Genomic DNA, 21,542 nt, shown 5'->3' with positions numbered 1-21,542 from the left:
CTGGTTGCAGTGACGCGCACGCGCCGCCTTCGCCTCCCCGGGAGCATTCCAGCCGCTGGCCACGCCCCCGCCTCACCACTATGCAAAGAGAGCCACGCCCCCTCCATTGCCACCCCTTGCTCAGCGCCTCTCAGCTCCCCTCCCATTGGCTGTGGTGTCATGAATATGCAGATAGGCCTTCGCTGACCTTACCCCCTTTTTTTTGGTGCAAGAGTCCCTCTGCCTGCTCCCATTGGCCCCCAGGCTCATGCATATGCAAATACACCTACCCATCCGTTGATAGGCACAAGGGTTGACCCCCCAGACTGGGCCCGGTGCTCAGAGGCGGGGGGGGCATGTGACCCCTTTACCCCTTGGCCACCTTCCTCCGAATAGACCCCCCCAGACCGCATCCATCCCCGCCCCCCATCTCACCCCAACCAATTGAGACCCCTGCCCAGAGCAAGTGAGAGATGGACCTCCCCACCTGACCCCTTAGCCCCCCAGAGCCCCTCCAGAGTTGGGCGGGGTTGTCGCCCGCAAAGAGAAAAGCCCCACCTCGGGGTGCTGCCAGCGCAGATCAGAACCGGGCCCCTCGCCCGGCCAGGACCCCCGGTGTTGCTAGTGGCGCTGTTCGATACGGAGGGGGGTGGCTTTGTGTGTGTGGACGCCCTTAAACCGGTTCAGACCTGCCGGAGGGTAGCTGAGCTAGACGGAGCCACCCGCGGCCACCAGCTCGGTCCATCCGCTGCCACTTCTCTGGCTGGCCCCCCCAGTGCCAGGGTTTGACTCCGGGGCACCCGTGTCCAGCCTGGGCCTGCAGCTGGGCCACGCCAACGGGCTGAGGTCGAGCTGTCCCCCGCGCTCCTTGGAAGCCACGCTGGCGGCAGCTGCTTCCGCGCCCCGCCTGGGCTTTGACCCCACAGGTCGGCCCTCGGCGGCTCCCGGCTTCCTCTGCTCAGCCGGCTCGCTCGCCTGTGATGCCGTAACCAGCACAGGGTGACCGGATGTCCCGATTTTATAGGGACAGTCCCGATTTTGGGGTCTTTTTCTTATATAGGCTCCTATTACCCCCCCAGCCCATCCTGATTTTTCACATTTGCTGTCTGGTCTCCCTAAACCAGCGTGGCACTGCCAGCTCTGATGTCATGGGGGGGGACGACTTCATGCGGGGAGCGGGGGGCACAGCTGTGAGCCGGGATGGGGCTGTTTGCTCGCACAGGAATGAAAACACTGCCTGGCCAGAGCATTGTTCCAACCCCCCGGGCAGCACCGTGATAGCCTACACGGGGCAGGACACCTGGGTTCTCTCCCCACCTCTGGCAGAGGGGCTGGGAGCCAGGACTGCTGGGTTCTGTCCCTGGCTCTGAGAGGGGAGGGGGGTTTAGTGGTTAGAAAAGGGGGGGCTGGGAGCCAGGACTCCTGGGTTCTCTCCCTGGCTCTGGGAGTGGGGTCTGGTGGGTAGAGCGGGGGGACCAGGAATCTGGATTGCGGGGGCCATCCGTCAGACAGGCGATAACCAGTTGTGAGCTGCACTAAATGAAGTTGGCCCAGGGGGGTTGGGCTACGAACCCTCCACCGCGCGGCATGGGAGGTCGCTGTGGCCCTGGGATGAACGTGCCAGAGCTGGGGATAGGATCCGAGAGTCCTGGCTCCACCCCCTCCCCCCATGCTGGGACCCTCTGCACCCCACTAACAATAAAGAGCAATGAACGACCCCGTGGCCAGAAAGCAGCTGCCAGCTCCCAGCTCGCCCCCAGCCCCACAGGCTCGGTGGGGGAGGGAACGGTTAGGGGGTGACGCCCCATCCTGCTGGCCCAGTCAAGAGACGCGAGCCGGGCACTGGGGGGCTGAGTTTCCTGCCCAGCTCTGCCAGGGCCTCAGTTTTCCCATCTGAAAAACTGAGATGCTTCTTTGGTTAGACGGTGAGCTCTTTGGGGCAGGGCTCATCCCACCCCGTGTCTGGGCAGCACCCGGCGCGACGGGACCTGATCTCACCCGGGGTCTGGGCAGCACCTGGTGCCATGTGGCCCAGATCTCGCCCGGGGTCTGGGCAGCGCCCCGTGCCGTGTGGCCCAGATCTTGGCTGGGGTCTGGGCAGCGCCTGGCGCGACGGGGCCCTGATCTTGACCGGGGTTTGGGCAGCGCCTGGCGCGACAGGGCCCTGATCTCGGCTGGGGTTTGGGCAGCGCCCGGGCCACGGGGCCCTGATCTCGGCTGGGGTCTGGGCAGCGCCCGGTGCCATGTGGCCCAGATCTTGGTTGGGGTTTGGGCAGCGCCTGGTGTGACGGGACCTGATCTCGGCTGGGGTCTGGGCAGCGCCCGGGCGACGGGGCCCTGATCTCGGCTGGGGTCTGGGCAGCGCCCGGCCCGACGGGACCCGATCTCGACCGGGGTCTGGGCAGCGCCCGGCCCGACGGGACCCAATCTCGCCCGGGGGCGACAATTGGAACTGTGACCTAAGGGATTATTTCAGCACGAGACACTCAGGTCTGGCCATGGCCGCCCGGGTGGAGCTGCGGAGAGCGAACCATCTGGAGCTGGGTTCTGCACGTCCTTGCGGTGGGAAAATCTGCCGTGTTCTTGGGAGCTGCCGTGACGTTAGCCGGAAACAAACGCTCAGATTAAAACCAGCTGCCTGCTCCCTGCGTGACTCTTGGGGAAGGGGCCACGGGGCCTGTCCCCTCTGGGGGGCGCTGGCTCCGACCCGGCCCCAGGGCGGGGACTGGCTGGCTCAGGGGGGCAGGGAAGGGCCCGGGGCTGCCCCCTCTAGCATAGGAGTCTGCCTGGGGCCCGGCGGGGCAAAGTGCCAGCTCCCGCAGTCAGCAGACGGCAGCAGGAGCTGGTTTCCCGGGGGGGCCCACGGCCGGGAACTCCTCTCCGGCAGGCTGGGCTCCCTGGGGATCCGCGGCGGTTCCCGGAATCGGCTCCTCGCGGCGCTGGGAGGTGCTGGCTGGGGCACTGGGCAGCTCCCTGCTCTGGGGCTGGATTGGCCCAGCGGGTGAAGCTGCAGCGGGGTGGGGGGGGGCTGAAGACGGGAGATCAAAGCCTTGGAGAGACCAAAAGCGCCTGCCGCTGTCACGGGGCCGGAATCTGGGACACTGGGATGGTGCAGAACCGGGGGGGAGGGGCTGCAAAGACAGGGGGCCCAACGGGGGGGGGACCCTAACATGGGAATTGTGTCTATGTCTTTGCCTGGCTCTGCAGGAACCAGCTGGGGGCTGCAAGACTCTGCCCCCCAAGTGCCTCGCACCCAGCTGGGCCACCCCGTCTCCCTCCAGCTGGGCCAGCCCCTGCCCCCCGCAGCCCTCTCTGTGGGGACAGCAGTAGCGGGGGCGAAGGGGGAGCACGTGGAATCGGGACCTCCGACTTGGGGAGGGGGGAGCGTCGGGAGAAGAAATCGACAAGGCCCACGCAGGTGTAGGATTTAATGCACATGGCCCGGCGACAGGACAGCGACGCTGGCGGGCACGGCCTGGCAGGGCCGCGGGCACAGACGGCCCCCGGAGCTCGGCCGAGTTCCCAGCCCACGGCAGCGAGGGCTGCGGTCGCTTCGGCGCTTCAGATCCCCCAGGTCGGGGTGCAGGGAGGTCCTGTTTGGGGTGCCAGGCCCCTGCCCGGTGCTAGGCTCCCCGCTCCCGGGCCCAGTACTGCCCGTAGAGCTCCTGGAAGAGGCCGTGGCAGGGGATGCGGGCGCGCAGCCGGGCGCAGAGCAGGAAGCAGCCGGCCAACTTGCGGTGCAGGGCGTAGCTCTCCTCGGGGGGCGGCGTCAGCCGGTGGTGCAGCATGACGGGGATCAGGGCCTGCACGCGCCGCGTGGTGCTCTGGGCGCCGAAGTCAAAGAGCCCCGGGGCGGAGAAAGCCTCCCCCAGGATCATCACCGTGTCCACGTGTGCCTCCTCGAACTCCTGGGCACGGGCGGGGGGGGGGAGTTAGCGCCACGGGCGGGGGTCAGCGACTGGAACAGCCAAGCCCCTGCACAGAACCCCCCAGCTCTGCCGGTGTCCCTCACTCCCGACCCGCAGCCCCTGCTAGCTCAGCCCTGCCCCCCCCAGCTCTGCCGGTGCCCCTCACTCCCGACCCGCAGCCCCTGCTAGCTCAGCCCTGCCCCCCCAGCTCTGCCGGTGTCCCTCACTCCCGACCCGCAGCCCCTGCCAGCCCAGTGCTGGCCCCCCCAGCTCTGCCGGTGCCCCTCACTCCCGACCCGCAGCCCCCTGCTAGCCCAGCCCTGCCCCCCCCCCAGCTCTGCCGGTGCCCCTCACTCCCGACCCGCAGCCCCTGCTAGCCCAGCCCTGCCTCCCCCAGCTCTGCCGGTGCCCCTCACTCCCGACCTGCAGCCCCTGCTAGCCCAGCCCTGCCCCCCCCAGCTCTGCCGGTGCCCCTCACTCCTGACCCGCAGCCCCTGCTAGCCCAGCCCTGGGCTCCCCCCAGCTCTGCCGGTGTCCCTCACTCCCGACCCGCAGCCCCTGCCAGCCCAGTGCTGGCCCCCCCCAGCTCTGCCGGTGCCCCTCACTCCCGACCCACAGCCCCTGCCAGCCCAGCCCTGCCCCCCCCCAGCTCTGCCGGTGCCCCTCACTCCCGACCCGCAGCCCCTGCCAGCCCAGTGCTGGCCCCCCCCAGCTCTGCCGGTGCCCCTCACTCCCGACCCGCAGCCCCTGCTAGCTCAGCCCTGCCCCCCCCAGCTCTGCCGGTGCCCCTCACTCCCGACCCACAGCCCCTGCCAGCCCAGCCCTGCCCCCCCCCAGCTCTGCCGGTGCCCCTCACTCCTGACCCGCAGCCCCTGCTAGCCCAGCCCTGGGCTCCCCCCAGCTCTGCCGGTGCCCCTCACTCCCGACCCGCAGCCCCTGCCAGCCCAGCCCCCCCCCCCCCCAGCCCTGTCGGTGCCCCTCACTCCCGACCCGCAGCCAATGCTAGCCCAGCCCTGGCCCCCCCAGCTCTGCCAGTGCCCCTCACTCCCGACCCGCAGCCCCCACCCTCCCAGCCTGGGGTCTCTGCTCGGCCCCCAGCACATCCCCAGCCCAGCCGCTCACCTTGGTCTCGAAGCCAGTCACAAACTTCAAGTCTTTCGATTTTTGGAGCACCTTGGCTCTGTCCCCCTCGGCTGCAGCTTTCACCACCTGCGGCAGGGAGGGGCCAGGTGAGAACAAGCTACAGGGCAACCCCTAGTGCCAGCCCTGCCTGCCAGGGGAGAGCGCCCCCTGCTGGCCCCCACCCCCTGTGACGCAGCGCCCCCAGGGCCTCAGGCCAGCACCGACTGAGAGCGCCCCCTGCTGGCCCCCACCCCCTGTGACACAGCGCCCCCAGGGCCTCAGGCCAGCACCGACTGAGAGCGCCCCCTGCTGGCCCCCACCCCCTGTGACGCAGCGCCCCCAGGGCCTCAGGCCAGCACCGACAGAGCGCCCCCTGCTGGCCCCCACCCCCTGTGACGCAGCGCCCACAGGGCCTCAGGCCAGCACCGACTGAGAGCGCCCCCTGCTGGCCCCCACCCCCTGTGACGCAGCGCCCACAGGGCCTCAGGCCAGCACCGACAGAGCGCCCCCTGCTGGCCCCCACCCCCTGTGACGCAGCGCCCCCAGGCCAGCACCGACTGAGAGCGCCCCCTGCTGGCCCCCACCCCCTGTGACGCAGCGCCCCCAGGCCAGCACCGACTGAGAGCGCCCCCTGCTGGCCCCCACCCCCTGTGACACAGTGCCCCCAGGGCCTCAGGCCAGCACCGACTGAGAGCGCCCCCTGCTGGCCCCCACCCCCTGTGACGCAGCGCCCCCGAGGGCCTCAGGCCAGCACCGACTGAGAGCGCCCCCTGCTGGCCCCCACCCCCTGTGACGCAGCGCCCCCAAGGGCCTCAGGGCAGCACCGACAGAGCGCCCCCTGCTGGCCCCCACCCCCTGTGACGCAGCGCCCCCTAGGGCCTCAGGCCAGCACCGACAGAGCGCCCCCTGCTGGCCCCCACCCCCTGTGACGCAGCACCCCCTAGGGCCTCAGGCCAGCACCGACAGAGCGCCCCCTGCTGGCCCCCACCCCCTGTGATGCAGCGCCCCCTAGGGCCTCAGGCCAGTCCTGTCTGCCAGGGGAGAGCGCCCCCTGCTGGCCCCCACCCCCTGTGACGCAGCGCCCCCGAGGGCCTCAGGCCAGCACCGACAGAGCGCCCCCTGCTGGCCCCCACCCCCTGTGACGCAGCGCCCCCAGGGCCTTAGGCCAGCACCGACTGAGAGCGCCCCCTGCTGGCCCCCACCCCCTGTGACGCAGCGCCCCCAGGGCCTCAGGCCAGCACCGACAGAGCGCCCCCTGCTGGCCCCCACCCCCTGTGACGCAGCGCCCCCGAGGGCCTCAGGCCAGCACCGACTGAGAGCGCCCCCTGCTGGCCCCCACCCCCTGTGACGCAGCGCCCCCGAGGGCCTCAGGCCAGCACCGACAGAGCGCCCCCTGCTGGCCCCCACCCCCTGTGATGCAGCGCCCCCAGGGCCTCAGGCCAGCACCGACTGAGAGCGCCCCCTGCTGGCCCCCACCCCCTGTGACGCAGCGCCCCCAGGGCCTCAGGGCAGCACCGACTGAGAGCGCCCCCTGCTGGCCCCCACCCCCTGTGATGCAGCGCCCCGAGGGCCTCAGGCCAGCACCGACTGAGAGCGCCCCCTGCTGGCCCCCACCCCCTGTGACGCAGCGCCCCCGAGGGCCTCAGGGCAGCACCAACAGAGCGCCCCCTTCTGGCCCCCACCCCCTGTGATGCAGCGCCCCCGAGGGCCTCAGGCCAGCACCGACAGAGCGCCCCCTGCTGGCCCCCACCCCCTGTGACGCAGCGCCCCCAGGGCCTCAGGCCAGCACCGACAGAGCGCCCCCTGCTGGCCCCCACCCCCTGTGACGCAGCGCCCACAGGGCCTCAGGCCAGCACCGACTGAGAGCGCCCCCTGCTGGCCCCCACCCCCTGTGACGCAGCGCCCACAGGGCCTCAGGCCAGCACCGACTGAGAGCGCCCCCTGCTGGCCCCCACCCCCTGTGACGCAGCGCCCACAGGGCCTCAGGCCAGCACCGACAGAGCGCCCCCTGCTGGCCCCCACCCCCTGTGACGCAGCGCCCCCAGGCCAGCACCGACTGAGAGCGCCCCCTGCTGGCCCCCACCCCCTGTGACGCAGCGCCCCCGAGGGCCTCAGGGCAGCACCGACAGAGCGCCCCCTGCTGGCCCCCACCCCCTGTGATGCAGCGCCCCCGAGGGCCTCAGGCCAGCACCGACTGAGAGCGCCCCCTGCTGGCCCCCACCCCCTGTGACGCAGCGCCCCCAGGGCCTCAGGCCAGCACCGACTGAGAGCGCCCCCTGCTGGCCCCCACCCCCTGTGACGCAGTGCCCCCTAGGGCCTCAGGCCAGCACCGACAGAGCGCCCCCTGCTGGCCCCCACCCCCTGTGACGCAGCGCCCCCTAGGGCCTCAGGCCAGCACCGACAGAGCGCCCCCTGCTGGCCCCCAGCCCCTGTGACGCAGCGCCCCCTAGGGCCTCAGGCCAGTCCTGTCTGCCAGGGGAGAGCGCCCCCTGCTGCATCCCTGCCCCAAATCACAGCGCCCCCTACGGCCTCAGGCCAGCACTGTCTGCCAGGGGAGAGCGCCCCCTGCTGGCCCCCACCCCCTGTGGCACAGTGCCCCCTACGGCCTCAGGCCAGCACTGCCTGCCAGGGGAGAGCGCCCCCTGCTGAGTCCCTGCCCCGAATCACAGCGCCCCCTAGTGCCACACTTGTTCCCCCTGCCGGCTGGATTTCCCATGTGGGTCTGCCCCCCGGCCCCGACCTGGGCCAGCCCTGCGGAGGCTGTGAGGGGGACACAGGATCCAGGCCAGGTGGCACCAGGCCGCTCAGGTGCCAGTTTCCACAAATACCCACACAAAGGAAGGTCTAAGGGTCACATGCCCCAAGGGTGCCCAATTCCTAGCTGCCCATAAACCCCAATTCCCTGAGGCACCCAGCACCGCCCCAGACGACATCCTGGACCAGTGGGCTGGGCACCGGCCGGGGACTCAGGCGTCCTGGGTTCTATTCCCAGCTGTGCCATTCGCCTCAGGCAAGTCCCCGCCCCATGACTCAGTTTCCCACCTGTAAAAGGCGGACGATGATCCTGAGTAAAGAACCATTAGCTCCATGGATGAAAAGACAGAACGATGCAATTGTGTAACATCAGGACCCAGCTGCTGGTATCTGGGCGCCGCCCAGACCCTGACTGAGATCGGGGCCCCGTCGCGCCGGGCGCCGCCCAGACCCCATCTGAGATCGGGGCCCCGTTGCGCTGGGCGCCGCCCAGACCCTGACTGAGATTGGGGCCCTGTTGCGCTGGGCGCCGCCCAGACCCCATCCGAGATCGGGGCCCCTTAGCACCAGGCACCGCAGAGAGAGTAAGAGACGGCCCCTGCCCCAAAGAGCTCCAGTCTGAACAGACAGAGTGGGAGGAGAAACTGAGGCCTGGGGAGGGGCGCTGACTTGCCCAGAGCTGGGAAGGGAATCCAGGTGTTCCATCAACGCAGCGCCCTAGCCCCCAGCCCCCGCTGCCTCTAACCCCGCGGGCTCCGAGGCAGCAGCCGGGTTGTCTCCGATACAGACAGGCAGGCTCCTGCGTGGTGGGCGGGCGGGCGAACGCGCCCATACCTCGATGTAGTGATGGGTGAACTCCCTGCTGAAGGGCCGGCTTGCTCCGAAATCCAGCAAGGTGACCTGGAACAAACGACAGAGCGGCTCACAGCCTGCATTGGGCTGCGGCTCAGGCCGGCTCCGGGAAATGCCAGGAGCGCCTGATTTCGAGCAGGGCCCCACCCTGCACACCTGTGGAACTCACTGCTGCTGGGCCCTGAGAACGCTCCATACTCAGCTGGCCTTTGCCAGCGGCTGGCGCTCGGCCAGAAGGGTTTTTAGCTGATGTGTTTTTTATTGCCCAGGCCACGGAGCGGATCTGCGAGCTCCTCGCTAGAGAGCGGACCCGATGAATAATTCAGCCGCAGAGCACGGGTTAGATTGGGATCGATACGCCCCGTGGGACGGAGGGGGAAATGGAGAGGCAGAGAGGCGAGGGAATCACCCGAGGGTAAAGGAGGAGGCTGGGACAGTGCCAGAGGAGAAGCTGAGGTGCTCCTGGCCCCCGTGCCCGAGTGCAGACAGCTCCGATGGACGTGTAGTGGGAAGCTCTGGCCCCGGGCTCCCCACGGCAAGATCGCAGTGTGGGGGAGTTTGTATTTCAGCCGGCAGGGCCAACGGGCGGGGCAGCTTCCCACGGGCCCCTCGCGATCAGCCCGTCTGACCTGCACACGCCGGAGAACGGCGCCTGGCCGTCCCCGCGCCGCTGGATGGGCTCCAGGCTGTCATGCCCCTAGAGGCAAGGGAGGGGTCGGGGTGACTACTACGTGTATTCTGGTAGCCTCTAAAGGCCAGGGTCCAGCGGGGCGATTACTATGTATATTACAGTAGCCCCTAAAAGCCAGGGTTGGGGGGGCAACTATTACATATATTAGGGTAGCTCCTAGAGGCCAGGGTCCTGGGGGGCAATTACACTGTGTATTATGGTAGTCCCTGGGTTGGGGGCGATTACTATGTGTATTATGGTGGTGACTCAGGCCCCCCCCCCCCCAAGCCAGCAGAACTGTGGAAAGGGGGCTCCCCCCAGGCATGGACTCGCCCGCTCTCCTGCAGCCCCCTGGCTCCGGTGCCGCCCTGCAGAGCGTGCCCTCCCCACAGCCGCCCCCCACCCCCAGCAGGGGCCCAAGCCCCACCTGGTGCTTGCCAGCATCGTAGAAGAAGTTGGCCCAGTTGGGGTCCGTCTGCATGAAGCGGAATTGGAAGAGCTCCCGCAGGCAGAGGTGCAGGACGTTGAGACAGATCTGGGGGGGCAGCGGGGGAGAGGAGGGGAATTACTGGTATTCGGGCGGTGCCTGGGGACCCCCATTCTCAGCAGCAGTATGGGACCTTTGATCGGGGGCCCTGCCGTGCCAGGCCCTGCCCACCGGATCATAATCCCTGCACAGCAGACCCAGAGACGCAGGGACTGGCTCCAGGTCACGCAGCAGCTTAGGGACAGAGCCAGAACCCAGAACCCAGGAGTCCTGGCTCCCAGCCTCCCGCTCTAACCACTAGCCCCCACTCCCCTCCCAGAGCCAGAACCCAGGAGTCCTGACTCCCAGTCCCTGCTCTAACCACTAGCCCCCACCGCCCCAGGGGGGCAGCCCGGCTGCCATGCTCGTCAGACCGAGCCCCCGCGTGTGCCCGCCCCTCACCTCGTTCCGGAGGTCCTGGGGTAGCTCCTGGCACTGATCCAGGGGGACGCCGCTCCCCAGCTCCATGGTCAGCACCCGCCGCGTCGTCAGCTCGCCCACCACCCTGGGCACCTCGAAGAAAGGGTCGCCGGCCAGGAGCTGCCTGGGGGGGTCAGCAGGACACCGCTGGCTACCCCCGCTCTGCCAGCCACGAGCCCCCAGCCCCCCACCCCCAGGGGTGGGAAGCCACCAGGTCCCCAGCTCTGAGCTGGCGGGACGCTGCTTCTAGGGGGCTGGGCAGCCTGCTAGAGTGGGGCCAAGGAGTAACCCATAGGTGGCTTAGCTCAGTTGGAGCAGTGCATGCTGGGACATGCAGTCCCCAGGGCCCGCACCGCTAACACAGGAGCAGTGCATGCTGGGACACGGAGTCCCCCCCCCACTAACACAGGAGCAGTGCATGCTGGGACACAAAGTCCCCAGGGGCCCCCCCGCTAACACAGGAGCAGTGCTTGTTGCACTGAATGGGGACTGGGGGGCCAGGACCCTGCTGCCAGCCCACAGCCCCTCCCCGGAGGCCCAGCACACGGGGGGCCCGGCCCGGTTGGTACCTGAAGCTCCGGGCGCAGTCGGCCTCGCGCCGGTAGTCACACTCCCACTCCAGCTCTCTCTGCAGCACCTGCAGCGTGTTGTCAGCGAAGAGGCCTGGGGAGGGCACAGGGGGGTGAGGCTGCGGGGGGGGGGGGGTAGAGAATCTCCCCTGCAACCCCCGAGAGAAGGGGGCCCCAGAAGAGCGAGCCACGCCCAGGGGAGGGGGCAGGCGAGACGCTGGGTAACACAGCCCCTCTCTCCCCCCAGGCACGGCGCAGGCCCTTACCCGCCGGGAGCACCGCGCTGACCCTCAGCAGCGCCAGCAGGTTCTCCACGTCACTCCGGATACTCTGGGCTATGCCCGGGTACTGTGGGAGGGAGAGAGAGGCGCTGGCTTGGAGAACTGAGGGGGGAGCGCCAAGCACCCCCCAGCTCAGAGCCCTTCCTAAGCCCCGCCCGCGAGAACAGCCAGGGCCACTGCCCCACTCAGGAGAAACTGAGGTACCCAGAAGGGAAAGGAGCTGATTAAGGTCACAAAGCAAGGCAGTAACAGAACTAGGAATAGAACCCAGGAGTCCTGGCTCCCGGCCTCCCCTGCTCTAACCACTACACCCCACTCTCCTCCCAGACCCAGGGACAGAACCCAGGAGTCCTGGCTCCCAGCCCCCCCTGCTCTAACCACTAGACCCCACTCCCCTCCCAGAGCCAGGGACAGAACCCAGGAATCCTGGCTCCCAGCACCCTGTTCTAACCCCTCCCTCATGCTCCCTCTGTAATTGGCCCCAGCTACCCTGAAGCTGCCACCCATGGGTGCTGGGGGGCAAGTGCCGCTCACCTGGATCTTCATGGCCACCTCCATCCCGTCGCGGAGCACCCCAAGGTGCACCTGGCCAATGGACGCCGCTGCGAAGGGCGTCTCCTCGAAGGAGGCCACCTTCTCCCGCCAGTCCTGCCCCAGTTCCTCTGCCAGCACTCTCTGAAACGCCAGGGCAGGGGAAAGACACGCTCAGCCAGTGCCCTGCCCTGGGGACACGCCGGAGCGTCTCGTCTCTAGGGCACCGGCTCCACAGGCCTGGGGGCTCTCAGTCCCATCGCCAGCAGGACGCCTCAGGGCTCTCCCTGACCCCCCGGGATACACGCTGTGGGGCGGCCGTCACTCACCCTGGTCTGCCAGGCTGGCATGAAGTCCGCGCTCTGCCGCACTCGCGCGAAGATCCGCTGCAGCTGCGGGTTGAGGAAGCTGTTATCTGCGGGGAGAGGCGGACTGATCAGCGGGGTGCTCCTGGGCTCGACGCGCCCCCACACCTGCCAGACTCAGCCCCCGGGAGAGGCAGCCCAGCCCCTATCATTCATGTGCCCGGCGTGCGGGGCTCTCTCTGCATACCCGGCCCCTCCAGGGACGGGCCCTTCCCCAAGGCTGAGGGGCCAGGGCTGAGGGGGTGTCGGTGAGGGCCGGGCACTTACCTTGGATACTCAGCATCTGCCCGATCTTGAGGGCGGCGCCCCGCACCTTGCACAGCGTGTCCACGATCCGCGCCGCGTTGGCCTCCGACAGGAAGGGGCTGGAGCCCAGGATGGAGCCGCTGCCGTCTGCGCAAAGGGGGCAGGGAGTGAGGGGGGGGGATGTCCTAGGGCTAGTTCCTCGGGGGGCTGACACCCACATCTCAACAGCCCCCATGGGAGACCAATGGGCCAGCAACCCAGCCCCCTCCACCCCCCTCTAACCCCTGCCCCAGTGGCGTATGGGCCACGGGGATCCAGTCTCCAGCGCTGCCCCTTCGACAGCCAGGCAGGAGCCAGCCCCCCACTTACCCCTTGGCTTCGTCTTCCCATTGAGCGAGTTCTTGGCCACCTCTGCCAGGGCCCCGATGCCCAGCCCCACCGCCAGACCTGGGGAGAGAGGCACGGGTCAGAGGGCTGCTGCTCGGGGGGCTGGACAGAGTGGGCGAGGCCAGGGATCCCGCATAGGGCGAGCCATCGGCCAGGCCGAGACGTGGGGCGCGCTAGCCCCTTGCTGGCTACTCAAGTGATACACCACGCACAGACAGAGCAGGGGCAGTAGGGAAGCAGACAGACAGACACCTCCCCCTCCCCCCCCAGAGCAGGGACACGGACACCCCAGTCTCAGCCCTGGGCTCTTGCGGACTCTACCTCCGAAGCTGGCGAGCCGACCCACGCGCGACGCAGGCACCGTCCGTTCCCGGGCTCTCTCGCTGAGCTGGTGGGAAGAGAAGAGGGGCAGGGCTGGGGGGGGGGCATCGTGTCCAGTGGGGGAGAGTGCAGGTCTGTGACGTGGGGGCTCTGTTCCCAGCTCCACCACTGCCCCTGCCCAGTGACCCTGGGGACGTCCCTGCCCCGCCTCGTGCCTCAGTTTCCCCTCTCCCCCCACCCCGTGTCAATCTGCGCACTCCTTGGGGCAAGGGCTGGTTCTCGCTCTGTGTCTGGGGGGGCCCTGATCTTGGTGAGGGTCTACACGGGCTACCGTAATGCACCTAATAACAGGCTTCGAGATCTGCAGTCAGAGCTTTGTACACAGCAAATATTTAGAAACAATGCCCAGGATTTTAGTACGTGCTGAGGCCCCTTTAAGGTGTCCCAAGCACACACCACCCCCCCAGTCCCTTTTGGCTGTCCTGCACCAAGAGTCTAATTAAAAGACACCCCACCCCTCCCGACAGCACTCCCTCCCTGTGCCTGCGTCCCCCCGGCATCTCCCACTGACCCCTCCTCACCTTCTGCCTAGGTGCCCGAGCCGACTCCTCCGGGCCCATCTTCCGCCTGGCCTCCCGGGCTCTGCGGATGTCGTCGGCTGCAAGGGCTCCCAGCGCCGCGTCTCGGTGGAAGAGCCGGCCAGGGCCGAGACCAGGGCACCCGGAGCCCCTGGTGCCGGTGTGTGCTGTGGGCAGGGGGGGAGGAGCCGAGTGGCCAGAAGCCCTCGCAGCTGTGGGGGGGGCCCCTAACAGAGACATGTCTGGGGGCTGCTTGGGGGCCCCGTTTGGACCTGATGTGCCACCTCTCTCTCTTGGGACGAGCTCCTGGGGCCCCCGGACTCCTGCCTGAAACAGGAGAATCAAGGAATGTGTCTGCGTGTCTGTGCACAAGCGTGCGTCTGTGCACAAGTGTGTGCGAGTGTGCGTTCGTGCGAGTGTGAGAGGAGCTTGCCCTGAATTCCCTTCACACGACCCCATGGCACCCGGCAGGTCATGGGCACTGTCTGGACCAACCCACCCACCCTTTCCCTTGCGGAAACCCGGAGGGTGACGGGAAAGAGCCAGTGTCCCACCGCACCCTCTGTGAGGGCGTCCGGGGTGGAAACACTGGTGGACTGTCACCCCCCAGGGCGAGGAGGAGGACCGGCTACTGGGCCAGCCCTCACAGGGTCTGGACGGGTATAAGGAGATACAGCACCAAGCGCGGGACCGGAGAGCCAGAGACGTACGAGTAGAGAGAGACACGGATGGATGGATGGATGGGAGGATGGATGGCTGGAGATGGGGTGGACAGGTGGATACACACCGGGAAGGGAGGGACGGATGGACGGATGGATGGATGGAGACGGGATGGCTGGACACGGGCCGGAGATGAAAGCGAGAGAGCTGGGTGGACATGCTGTAACTGGATGGAGACGTATGGCGAAGGGAGAGACGGAGGGTACGGGCGGCTGAATGGGGATGGGATGGCGGGGGGACGGATGGAGCCGGGAAGGCCAGGAGCAGATGTAGGGAGAGGGGACGGACGGGCGGGGGCCGGATAGATGGACGGGGGGGGGACGGAAGGAGACGGACAGGGGGCCGGACAGATGGACGGGGGGGGAGACGGAAGGAGACGGACAGGGGGCCGGTCAGATGGACGGGCGGGGGCCGGACAGATGGACGGGGGGGACGGGACGGAAGGAGACGGACAGGGGGCCGGACAGATGGACGGGGGGGACGGAAGGAGACGGACAGGGGGCCGGACAGATGGACGGGGGGGACGGAAGGAGACGGACAGGGGGCCGGACAGATGGACGGGGGGGACGGACAGATGGACGGGGGGGACGGAAGGAGACAGACAGGGGGCCGGACAGATGGACGGGGGGGGGGACGGAAGGAGACGGACAGGGGGCCGGACAGATGGACGGGCGGGGGCCGGACAGATGGACGGGGGGGGGACGGAAGGAGACGGACAGGGGGCCGCACAGACGGGGGGCCGGGGGCTGCATGGGGGGGACAGGCCGGCGGGCCCCGCAGCCCCCGGGTCACTCACCCTGCGTCGGGCCGGGGCCCCCCCCAGCACCTCGCCCACGGCGCCCCGCAGCGCCCCCCGCAGCTCCGGCCACATGCTGCACCTGCGGGGGGGCAAAGGTCACTGGCCCTGCCTCGCACCCTCCCCCACGGCCCCTCCCCCCAGGGGCAGCCCCTCCCCCACCCTGGACCGGCCCCTCCCCCCAGGGGCAGCCCCTCCCCCACCCCGGACCGGCCCCTCCCCCACCCTGGATCGGCCCCTCCCCCCAGGGGCAGCCCCTCCCCCACCCTGGACCGGCCCCTCCCCCCAGGGGCAGCCCCTCCCCCACCCTGGACCGGCCCCTCCCCCCAGGGGCAGCCCCTCCCCCACCCTGGACCGGCCCCTCCCACCAGGGGCAGCCCCTCCCCCACGGCCCCTCCCCCACCCCGGACCGGCCCCTCCCCCACGACCCCCCCGGACCGGCCCCTCCCCCTCCCGCGGGGTCGCTCCCGGTTCTCACCCGGGTCCGCCGCCCCGCGCCGGCTCCTGCTGCCGCGTCCGCTTCCAGGTTCAGCGGGGCCCCGCCCCCTCCGGCCAAGAGGAGCCAATCAGGGCCCTGCTCCGCGTGACTGCCGCCACGGACAGCCAATGGGAGGAGCGAGAAGGGGGCGAGGCCCCGCCTCCTGCCCGGGTCTGGGAGCGCTCACGTGTGTTGGGGGCGGTGCAATGCACGCGCGTTTGCACACTCGCCGGCCCCTTGCACTCTCATTGCACACTCGTCACACACTTGATGGCCCCTTCCACACCCACTGCAACAGGGCATGGTCATTGCACACTCGCTGGCCTGTTGCACACTAATTGCACACTCCCCAGTTCCTTGCACACTCGCTGGCCGGTTGCACACTAATCACACACTCCCCCATTCATTGCACACTCGCTGGCCGGTTGCACACTAATTGCACACTCCCCCGTTCATTGCACACTCATTCCATTGCACACTAATCACACACTGCTCAGTTCATTGCACACTCACTGGCCTATTGCACACTTGTACAGCTCCTTGTTCACTCCATGATGCTGCCCATGGGTTCTTGGTCAGCCCCGGGGCCAGTGGCTGGATTCAGGCCTGTGCAGAGCTGGGATGTGCCCGCCCCCCACTCCCGCCAGCACGGTTTGGGCTGAAAGGTTAAAAACTACACACCCCGGCGGGTGGGGGGGGAACACAGACAGCGCCCCGTGTCTCATCTGAGGACCTCAAAGCAAGACAAGGACCCAAGAAGAGACAAAACACTCTCCAATCACCCTTGTGCGAGACACTGTGAGGCCGGGTGAACCCCTGGGGTGGGAATGGAGACCCTGGCTTGGAGTTGAATTCAGTTTGGTTGAAAGAAGCAACTTAGTAGAGTGTGTGTGTGTGTGTGTGTGTGTGTGTGTGTGTCCCTGCTGAAGGGGCTGAGCCCTACTCTCTGTGTGTGTGAGAGAGATGACACCAGAGTTATTGGACCTGCGTAGGGAGGAACAGCTGGACTTTCATTCCAGATGTGTGGAATTAGGCCATAATTACCCCTCCCCCAACCTTTCCTCCTAATGAAAACAAGGCCTAAGGCTGTTGGACAGACCCAGGAACACTCCCCCCGCCACACACACACACTCTAACCACTAGACATCACTCCCCTCCCAGAGACAGAACCCAGGAGTCCTGGCTCTCAGCCCCCCTGCTCTAACCACCAGCCCCCACTCTCCTCCCAGAGCCAGGAGAGAACCCAGGAGTCCTGGCTCCCAGCCCCCCCCCCCCGCCCTCCTCCCCACACACTCTAACCACTAGACCCCACTCCCCTCCCAGAGCCGCGGACAGAACCCAGGAGACATCCCAAGAAATGCATGACACACAACAATCATGAGATTTTGGTTTTGAATAATATATTTTGGAATCTTCTTATTTGTGGTTCTGGTTTCGGAGCCTGGAGCCTGCAGGCGCTTCATGTTTACAAGCCGTTCTCCACGCCCACCGGGGCTAGCCACTTCCTTTTTATTAAAGCCTAGAGACTCAGGGATTGCCCCGTGACTCCAGGTGCTGGGGCTTTACGAGAGACCCCAATTAGTAGAAGACAAGTGTGAAAATTGCAAGAGTTGGCCGCTCTGTGCCGGAGAAGGCAGACGAATCAAAGACAGTGCGGCCAACTCCCAGGATTTTGTCCCAAGTCTCGTGCGATTTGGGGGTTTCCTTGGATTCCCGGCTCCTGTGGTCAGGGGTTATGTGAGAGTCTCCAGTCAGGAAGGGGTAGAACCTGCCCCTTTGAAAGCAGCGGAGTTTGTCACTGATTTCAGCAGGATCAGGAATCCAGCCTGTTTCTTGCACGAGCGGCTAGAGGAAAGGGCTTTGAAACGGGACTTCAGCGGTACCCAAAGGCTGGGAAACCAGCAGGCAAATCAACAGGACCCCCCCAGAATCACAAATAGTCATTTGAACCATGGTGATTGGAAAGCCCATCTCATGAGACTGGGGAGCCTGACGCGTGGTTACAACGCCTCGGGATTTGGGCGTGTGCTTCGTGAAACGAAATCTCGGGATTTTAAACAGACTCCTGTGATGTTGGGTGCCCCAGCGCACTCGGGGGTGGGGATGCTGGAAAGACCAGGGCGTAAGTGACGTCCGGAAGCGTTGGGAGATTGATGGTGGAGCAATCCCAGCCTGCCATGGTCTGCGGGGTGGGGGGAGCTCTGTTGTAGCTTCAGGGTTGTGGCCTGGTTTGCCATGTCACCCCCCCCCTCCCCTGGGGTTTGTTAGGTCTTGTTTGTTGTGTCTGGTCCCTTGGCTGGGCTAGCCGGGATATCGGATATCTGCCTGTCTTTGTGTACGGGTTGTGTCTGTGTGCGTAGGTCGTCTTTATGTCTCTGGGTGTGCATGATGTCTGTGTGTTGTGTCTGTGTTTGTGCATTGTGTCTGGGTGTCATCTCTGCTGTGTCTGCGTTTGTGTCGTCTCTGTGTCTGGGTTGTGTGTCTGCATGTCGTCCCTGTCTCTGTATTGTCTCTGTATATTGTGTCTGTGTTTGTGTTATCTGTATGTTGTCTTTGTGTCTGTGTTTGTGTGTTGCGTCTGGGGGTCGTCTCTGTCTCTGTGTTTGTGTGATCTCTGTGTGTTGTCTCTGTGTCTGTGTTGTGTGTCTCTATGTTGTGTCTGCCTGTGTTTGTGTTATCTCTGTGTCTGTGTGTATACGCCTGTGTTGTGTCCCTGGCCTGCATCCCCTTTCAATCCCCTCAACCCTGATCATTTTCCCCAAGCAGCCAGGGCCAGGGCCCATCTCTATCCCCACCCTGCGGCCGGGGCACAATGTAGCACTGACCTGGGGGGGCCTGGCTCCATCCGCGTGCCCTTGGGGGGGGGCAGATCCCCTAGCGCCAGCTCTGGGCTGGGCCCGACCCGGCGGACACTGCAGGGAAATGACACATAAGTGAGAAACAAATGAAAGCCGGGCGGGTGGGGAAGGGGGAAAGGAGCCGACAGTCCAGACAGGCCGAGCAGTGCGGGCTGGGCTGGGCGATTCCCGGCTAGATGCCTCCATCCCTTTGCTCTGGGGCGATGGTCAGGGGATATTGGCTGGGCTGGGAGCCAGCGGCCTGCTCTGGCCTGAGGGGAAGCCAGGGGAAGGCGTCAGGTCCCTGCTGCAGCCGAGGAAAATCCCAGCCAAGTCAAGTCCCATTTCTCTGCTCCAGAGTGGACTCAAGGGAATGGGGAGGGTAATAAGGGGTGGGAGCCAGGACTCCTGGGTTCTCTCCCAGCTCTGGGAGGGGAGCAGGGTCCAGAAGTAAGAGCAGGAGGGGGCTGGGCGCCCGGACTCCTGAGTTCCTGGCTTTGCCACTGGCTCCCTGTTTGCCCATGGGCAAGTCCTTGCCCCCGCTCTTTGCGTCAGTTTCCTGCTCTGTCGTGGGGGGCGAGGCCCTGGCCCAGGAGAGAGCGAAGCCAGGGACTTGAGCGACGCCCGGGACCCAGCACTGGCTGCGATGAGGCGAAGGGCCATTGGGACGGCATTTCCTGTGCGTGGGTAAGTTCCGGGCCACAGGACGGCGCGTGCTGAGCAGTGGGGCCGGCAGGACAGCCGGGGGGCAGGACTGGACCCAACCAGGAGGCCGAGAGATTCTCCGCTAGGGACCACCTAGCCCAGCGTCCGGGCTCCCGGTGGTACCGAGCGCTGTTCACCCCCTGGCACCTCTTGGCATTTTTCTTTGTTCTTCCCCCCTTTTCCTGTCGCCAGCTCAGCAAAACAGGCTCCAGGCTTCCCCTGCCCCGATCCTCTCCTGCCTTCTGGCCTTTAAACCGGAGAGCGGGTCAGGGTCAGTCTAAAAAGAACAGACAAACAAGAGTTAAAAATAAACTCCAAGCCCCCGGCCACTTTTTGTGGTTTGCCAATGACACTTGCGGGCTGGTTTTAATGACACGCTGCCGCTTTCCCCCACGAAAGAGCCAGACAAACACGGGCAAGTGACTAACCGTGCCGTCAGCTTCACTCTTTCCCCTGTGTAATGAAAGTGCACAAAATAAAATCACCTGGACCAGAAAAACATCTGGCGGGATTTCCCCTCCTCTCCGGTTCTAGGAAGCTCTGCTCTTACCTGTGACGACAGCAGGTTTTTAAACAATCGGCCGTGAGTTTCTCCAGCGAATGGCGTCCCACGTGAGACGCGAAGGGCTTTTCGACACACACAGGTTGCACGGCTTTAACTGTCCCAGCCGGTTCAGATCGTAAGATCCCGGGTTGTCTGTCTGTCTGTCTGTCTGGGTGTCCCTCGGAAGCCTGGAGGTTGGAGACTGGGGTAGCCCCCTGTTGCAACTGCTTCCTCCCATCCCTGTTGCGAGAAACGGGAGCTGGTTTACGGAAGAAATCGTCCATCGACCTCGCTGGGTCGGCTTAACAGCGGCGCTCACGGGCGTGGATTTCTCCCAGCCCTGGGCGCCGGGCTAACTGCAGACCAGGCTTCGATCGGTTAAAACCCAGCCCAAGCCGCCCCTCCCACTGGCACGGGGCACAAACCGCGTGTGGGGAAGGCCAGGTCGGTGACAGAAGCAGCCAACGCCGGGAACTTCGCATTTCCTGGCTCTTGCGGCCCTGATTTCAGAACCGCGACACCAGGGACTTTGCGGGAGGAAGTCCTGGCCAGCGCCCGGCTCTTCCTGACGAGAGAGATTTAAAACCCAGCATCGGGTGTGCCCAGAGTTTGGGGCATGGAAATTGCATCAGTGCAGAGCCTCTGGCCGCGTTTGCCGAAGCTGGCGAGGGTGGGGACCGGCTCGCTGCCAAGCCCCCACCCACCCGGCCGCTCGGAATGAGGAAGAAGTGATGCCGTCTCGTGCCGGGCCCGTGTGAATCGCTGGGAGGGTCGAGCCCGGGATGGCGTGGAAGTGCTGATGCCGCTGGTGGAAGTGCTGATGCAGGCCGCTGAGCAAGGGGGTTCATCTCGACGTGGCCGTGTCCCGTCTGACGCCCGACCCATTGCTTGGTGACTAACGTGCCCCCGGCAGCTCTCCTTACCCAATGCAGTAACTCCTGGGGAGCACCCGCAGCCTAGCGTGAGCCACCGCCCGTCTCCTTCCCCCGCGGTCCCTCTGCCAGCCATTGCGGGGCGGGCGGTGGGGAGGGCAGCAGTGTCACTGGGCGAGAGGTGACACCTGGTGCCAGTTGCAACTTGGGCCGGGCGATTCAGTCCTCGGCCCGACCGGCGCCTGTCCGGGCATCTCCCTTTCCTCGGCAGCTGTCCGAAAGATTTTTTTCCTGATTTGCCCATGGAAGAGTCAGGAGACGAGACTGACCAGGGCTCATTGCTTGCCGGGAAGTAAACCACGGGCCCGTAGCCATCACTGGCCGGTTGCTGGTGCAGAGATACTTGTGTTGGGATGGATTTTCCTTGGGAAGGGAGGGGCCAGGTTCAGCCTAAAACACCGCTGCTCGCTTGTCCCGTGCGGTGGGGGGGAAACCAGGCAGTGTCCAGAGCCTGGGGCTGGTGTTCATGGGAAATGTGATGGGTTCGGTCACAGAAACCCCCTTGGGACTGTCACCTGACGTGCTGGAATTACCTCTGAGCCCGTTTTCCCTGCCAGCTTGGGACTCCAGAACCCTGCCTGGTGGAGCCAGACACGCCAGCCTGCTCCAACACAGACCCAGGTCTGGTCCACGCTCCCAAAGCTACAGAGTTAACTGAAAACAGCTTAAGACGTGCTCCTGTCTCTAGTGCCCAGACACCCAGCTCCCGACGGGATCCAACCCCCAATGAATCCGTTTTACCTGGTATAACGCTTATACAGGGTAAACTCATATATTGTCCGCCCTCTATAACACTGATAGAGAGATATGCACAGCTGTTTGCTCCCCCAGGTATTAATACTTGTTCTGGGTTAATTAATAAGTAAAAAGTGATTTTATTAAGTATAAAAAGTAGGATTTAAGTGGTTCCAAGTAATAATAGACAGAACAAAGTGAATTACCAAGCAAAATAAAACAAAACACGCAAGTCTAAGCCTAATACAGTAGGAAACTAAATGCAGGTAAATCTCACCCTCAGAGA

General features: G+C 65.9%; 1 protein-coding gene across 1 annotated transcript; it reads right to left on the bottom strand.

Moving 5' to 3' along the window:
• Positions 1–3,392: 3,392 nt before the first annotated feature.
• COQ8B (coenzyme Q8B) lies at positions 3,393–15,567 on the bottom strand. Its single transcript, XM_054009678.1, has 15 exons — positions 15,504–15,567; positions 15,026–15,107; positions 13,513–13,836; positions 12,932–12,998; positions 12,593–12,670; positions 12,245–12,370; positions 11,942–12,027; positions 11,616–11,756; positions 11,067–11,148; positions 10,801–10,894; positions 10,214–10,355; positions 9,713–9,820; positions 8,598–8,663; positions 5,010–5,096; positions 3,393–3,887 (listed from the first exon to the last, which is right to left on the bottom strand). The coding sequence occupies exons 2-15, from the start codon at positions 15,098–15,100 to the stop codon at positions 3,603–3,605; spliced, it is 1,761 nt and encodes a 586-aa protein (XP_053865653.1). The 5' UTR covers positions 15,101–15,107; positions 15,504–15,567; the 3' UTR covers positions 3,393–3,602.
• Between the last annotated feature and the right edge of the window lie 5,975 nt (positions 15,568–21,542).

This window comes from Malaclemys terrapin, chromosome 20, assembly GCF_027887155.1.
Source record: "Malaclemys terrapin pileata isolate rMalTer1 chromosome 20, rMalTer1.hap1, whole genome shotgun sequence".
NCBI lineage: Eukaryota > Metazoa > Chordata > Testudines > Emydidae > Malaclemys > Malaclemys terrapin.
Note: the sequence above shows the minus strand (reverse complement) of the source record. Positions and strands in the feature narration are given on the sequence as shown.

Excerpts from the sequence above, each read along its gene's own strand:
- COQ8B (XM_054009678.1), bottom strand. The coding sequence starts at position 15,100 with ATGTGGCCGGAGCTGCGGGGGGCGCTGCGGGGCGCCGTGGGCGAGGTG. Across the intron at positions 11,757-11,941 it reads TGCCAGCCTGGCAGACCAGG|AGAGTGCTGGCAGAGGAACT; the intron begins GTGAGTGACGGC and ends CTGGCGTTTCAG. Across the intron at positions 9,821-10,213 it reads CCCAGGACCTCCGGAACGAG|ATCTGTCTCAACGTCCTGCA; the intron begins GTGAGGGGCGGG and ends CTGCCCCCCCAG.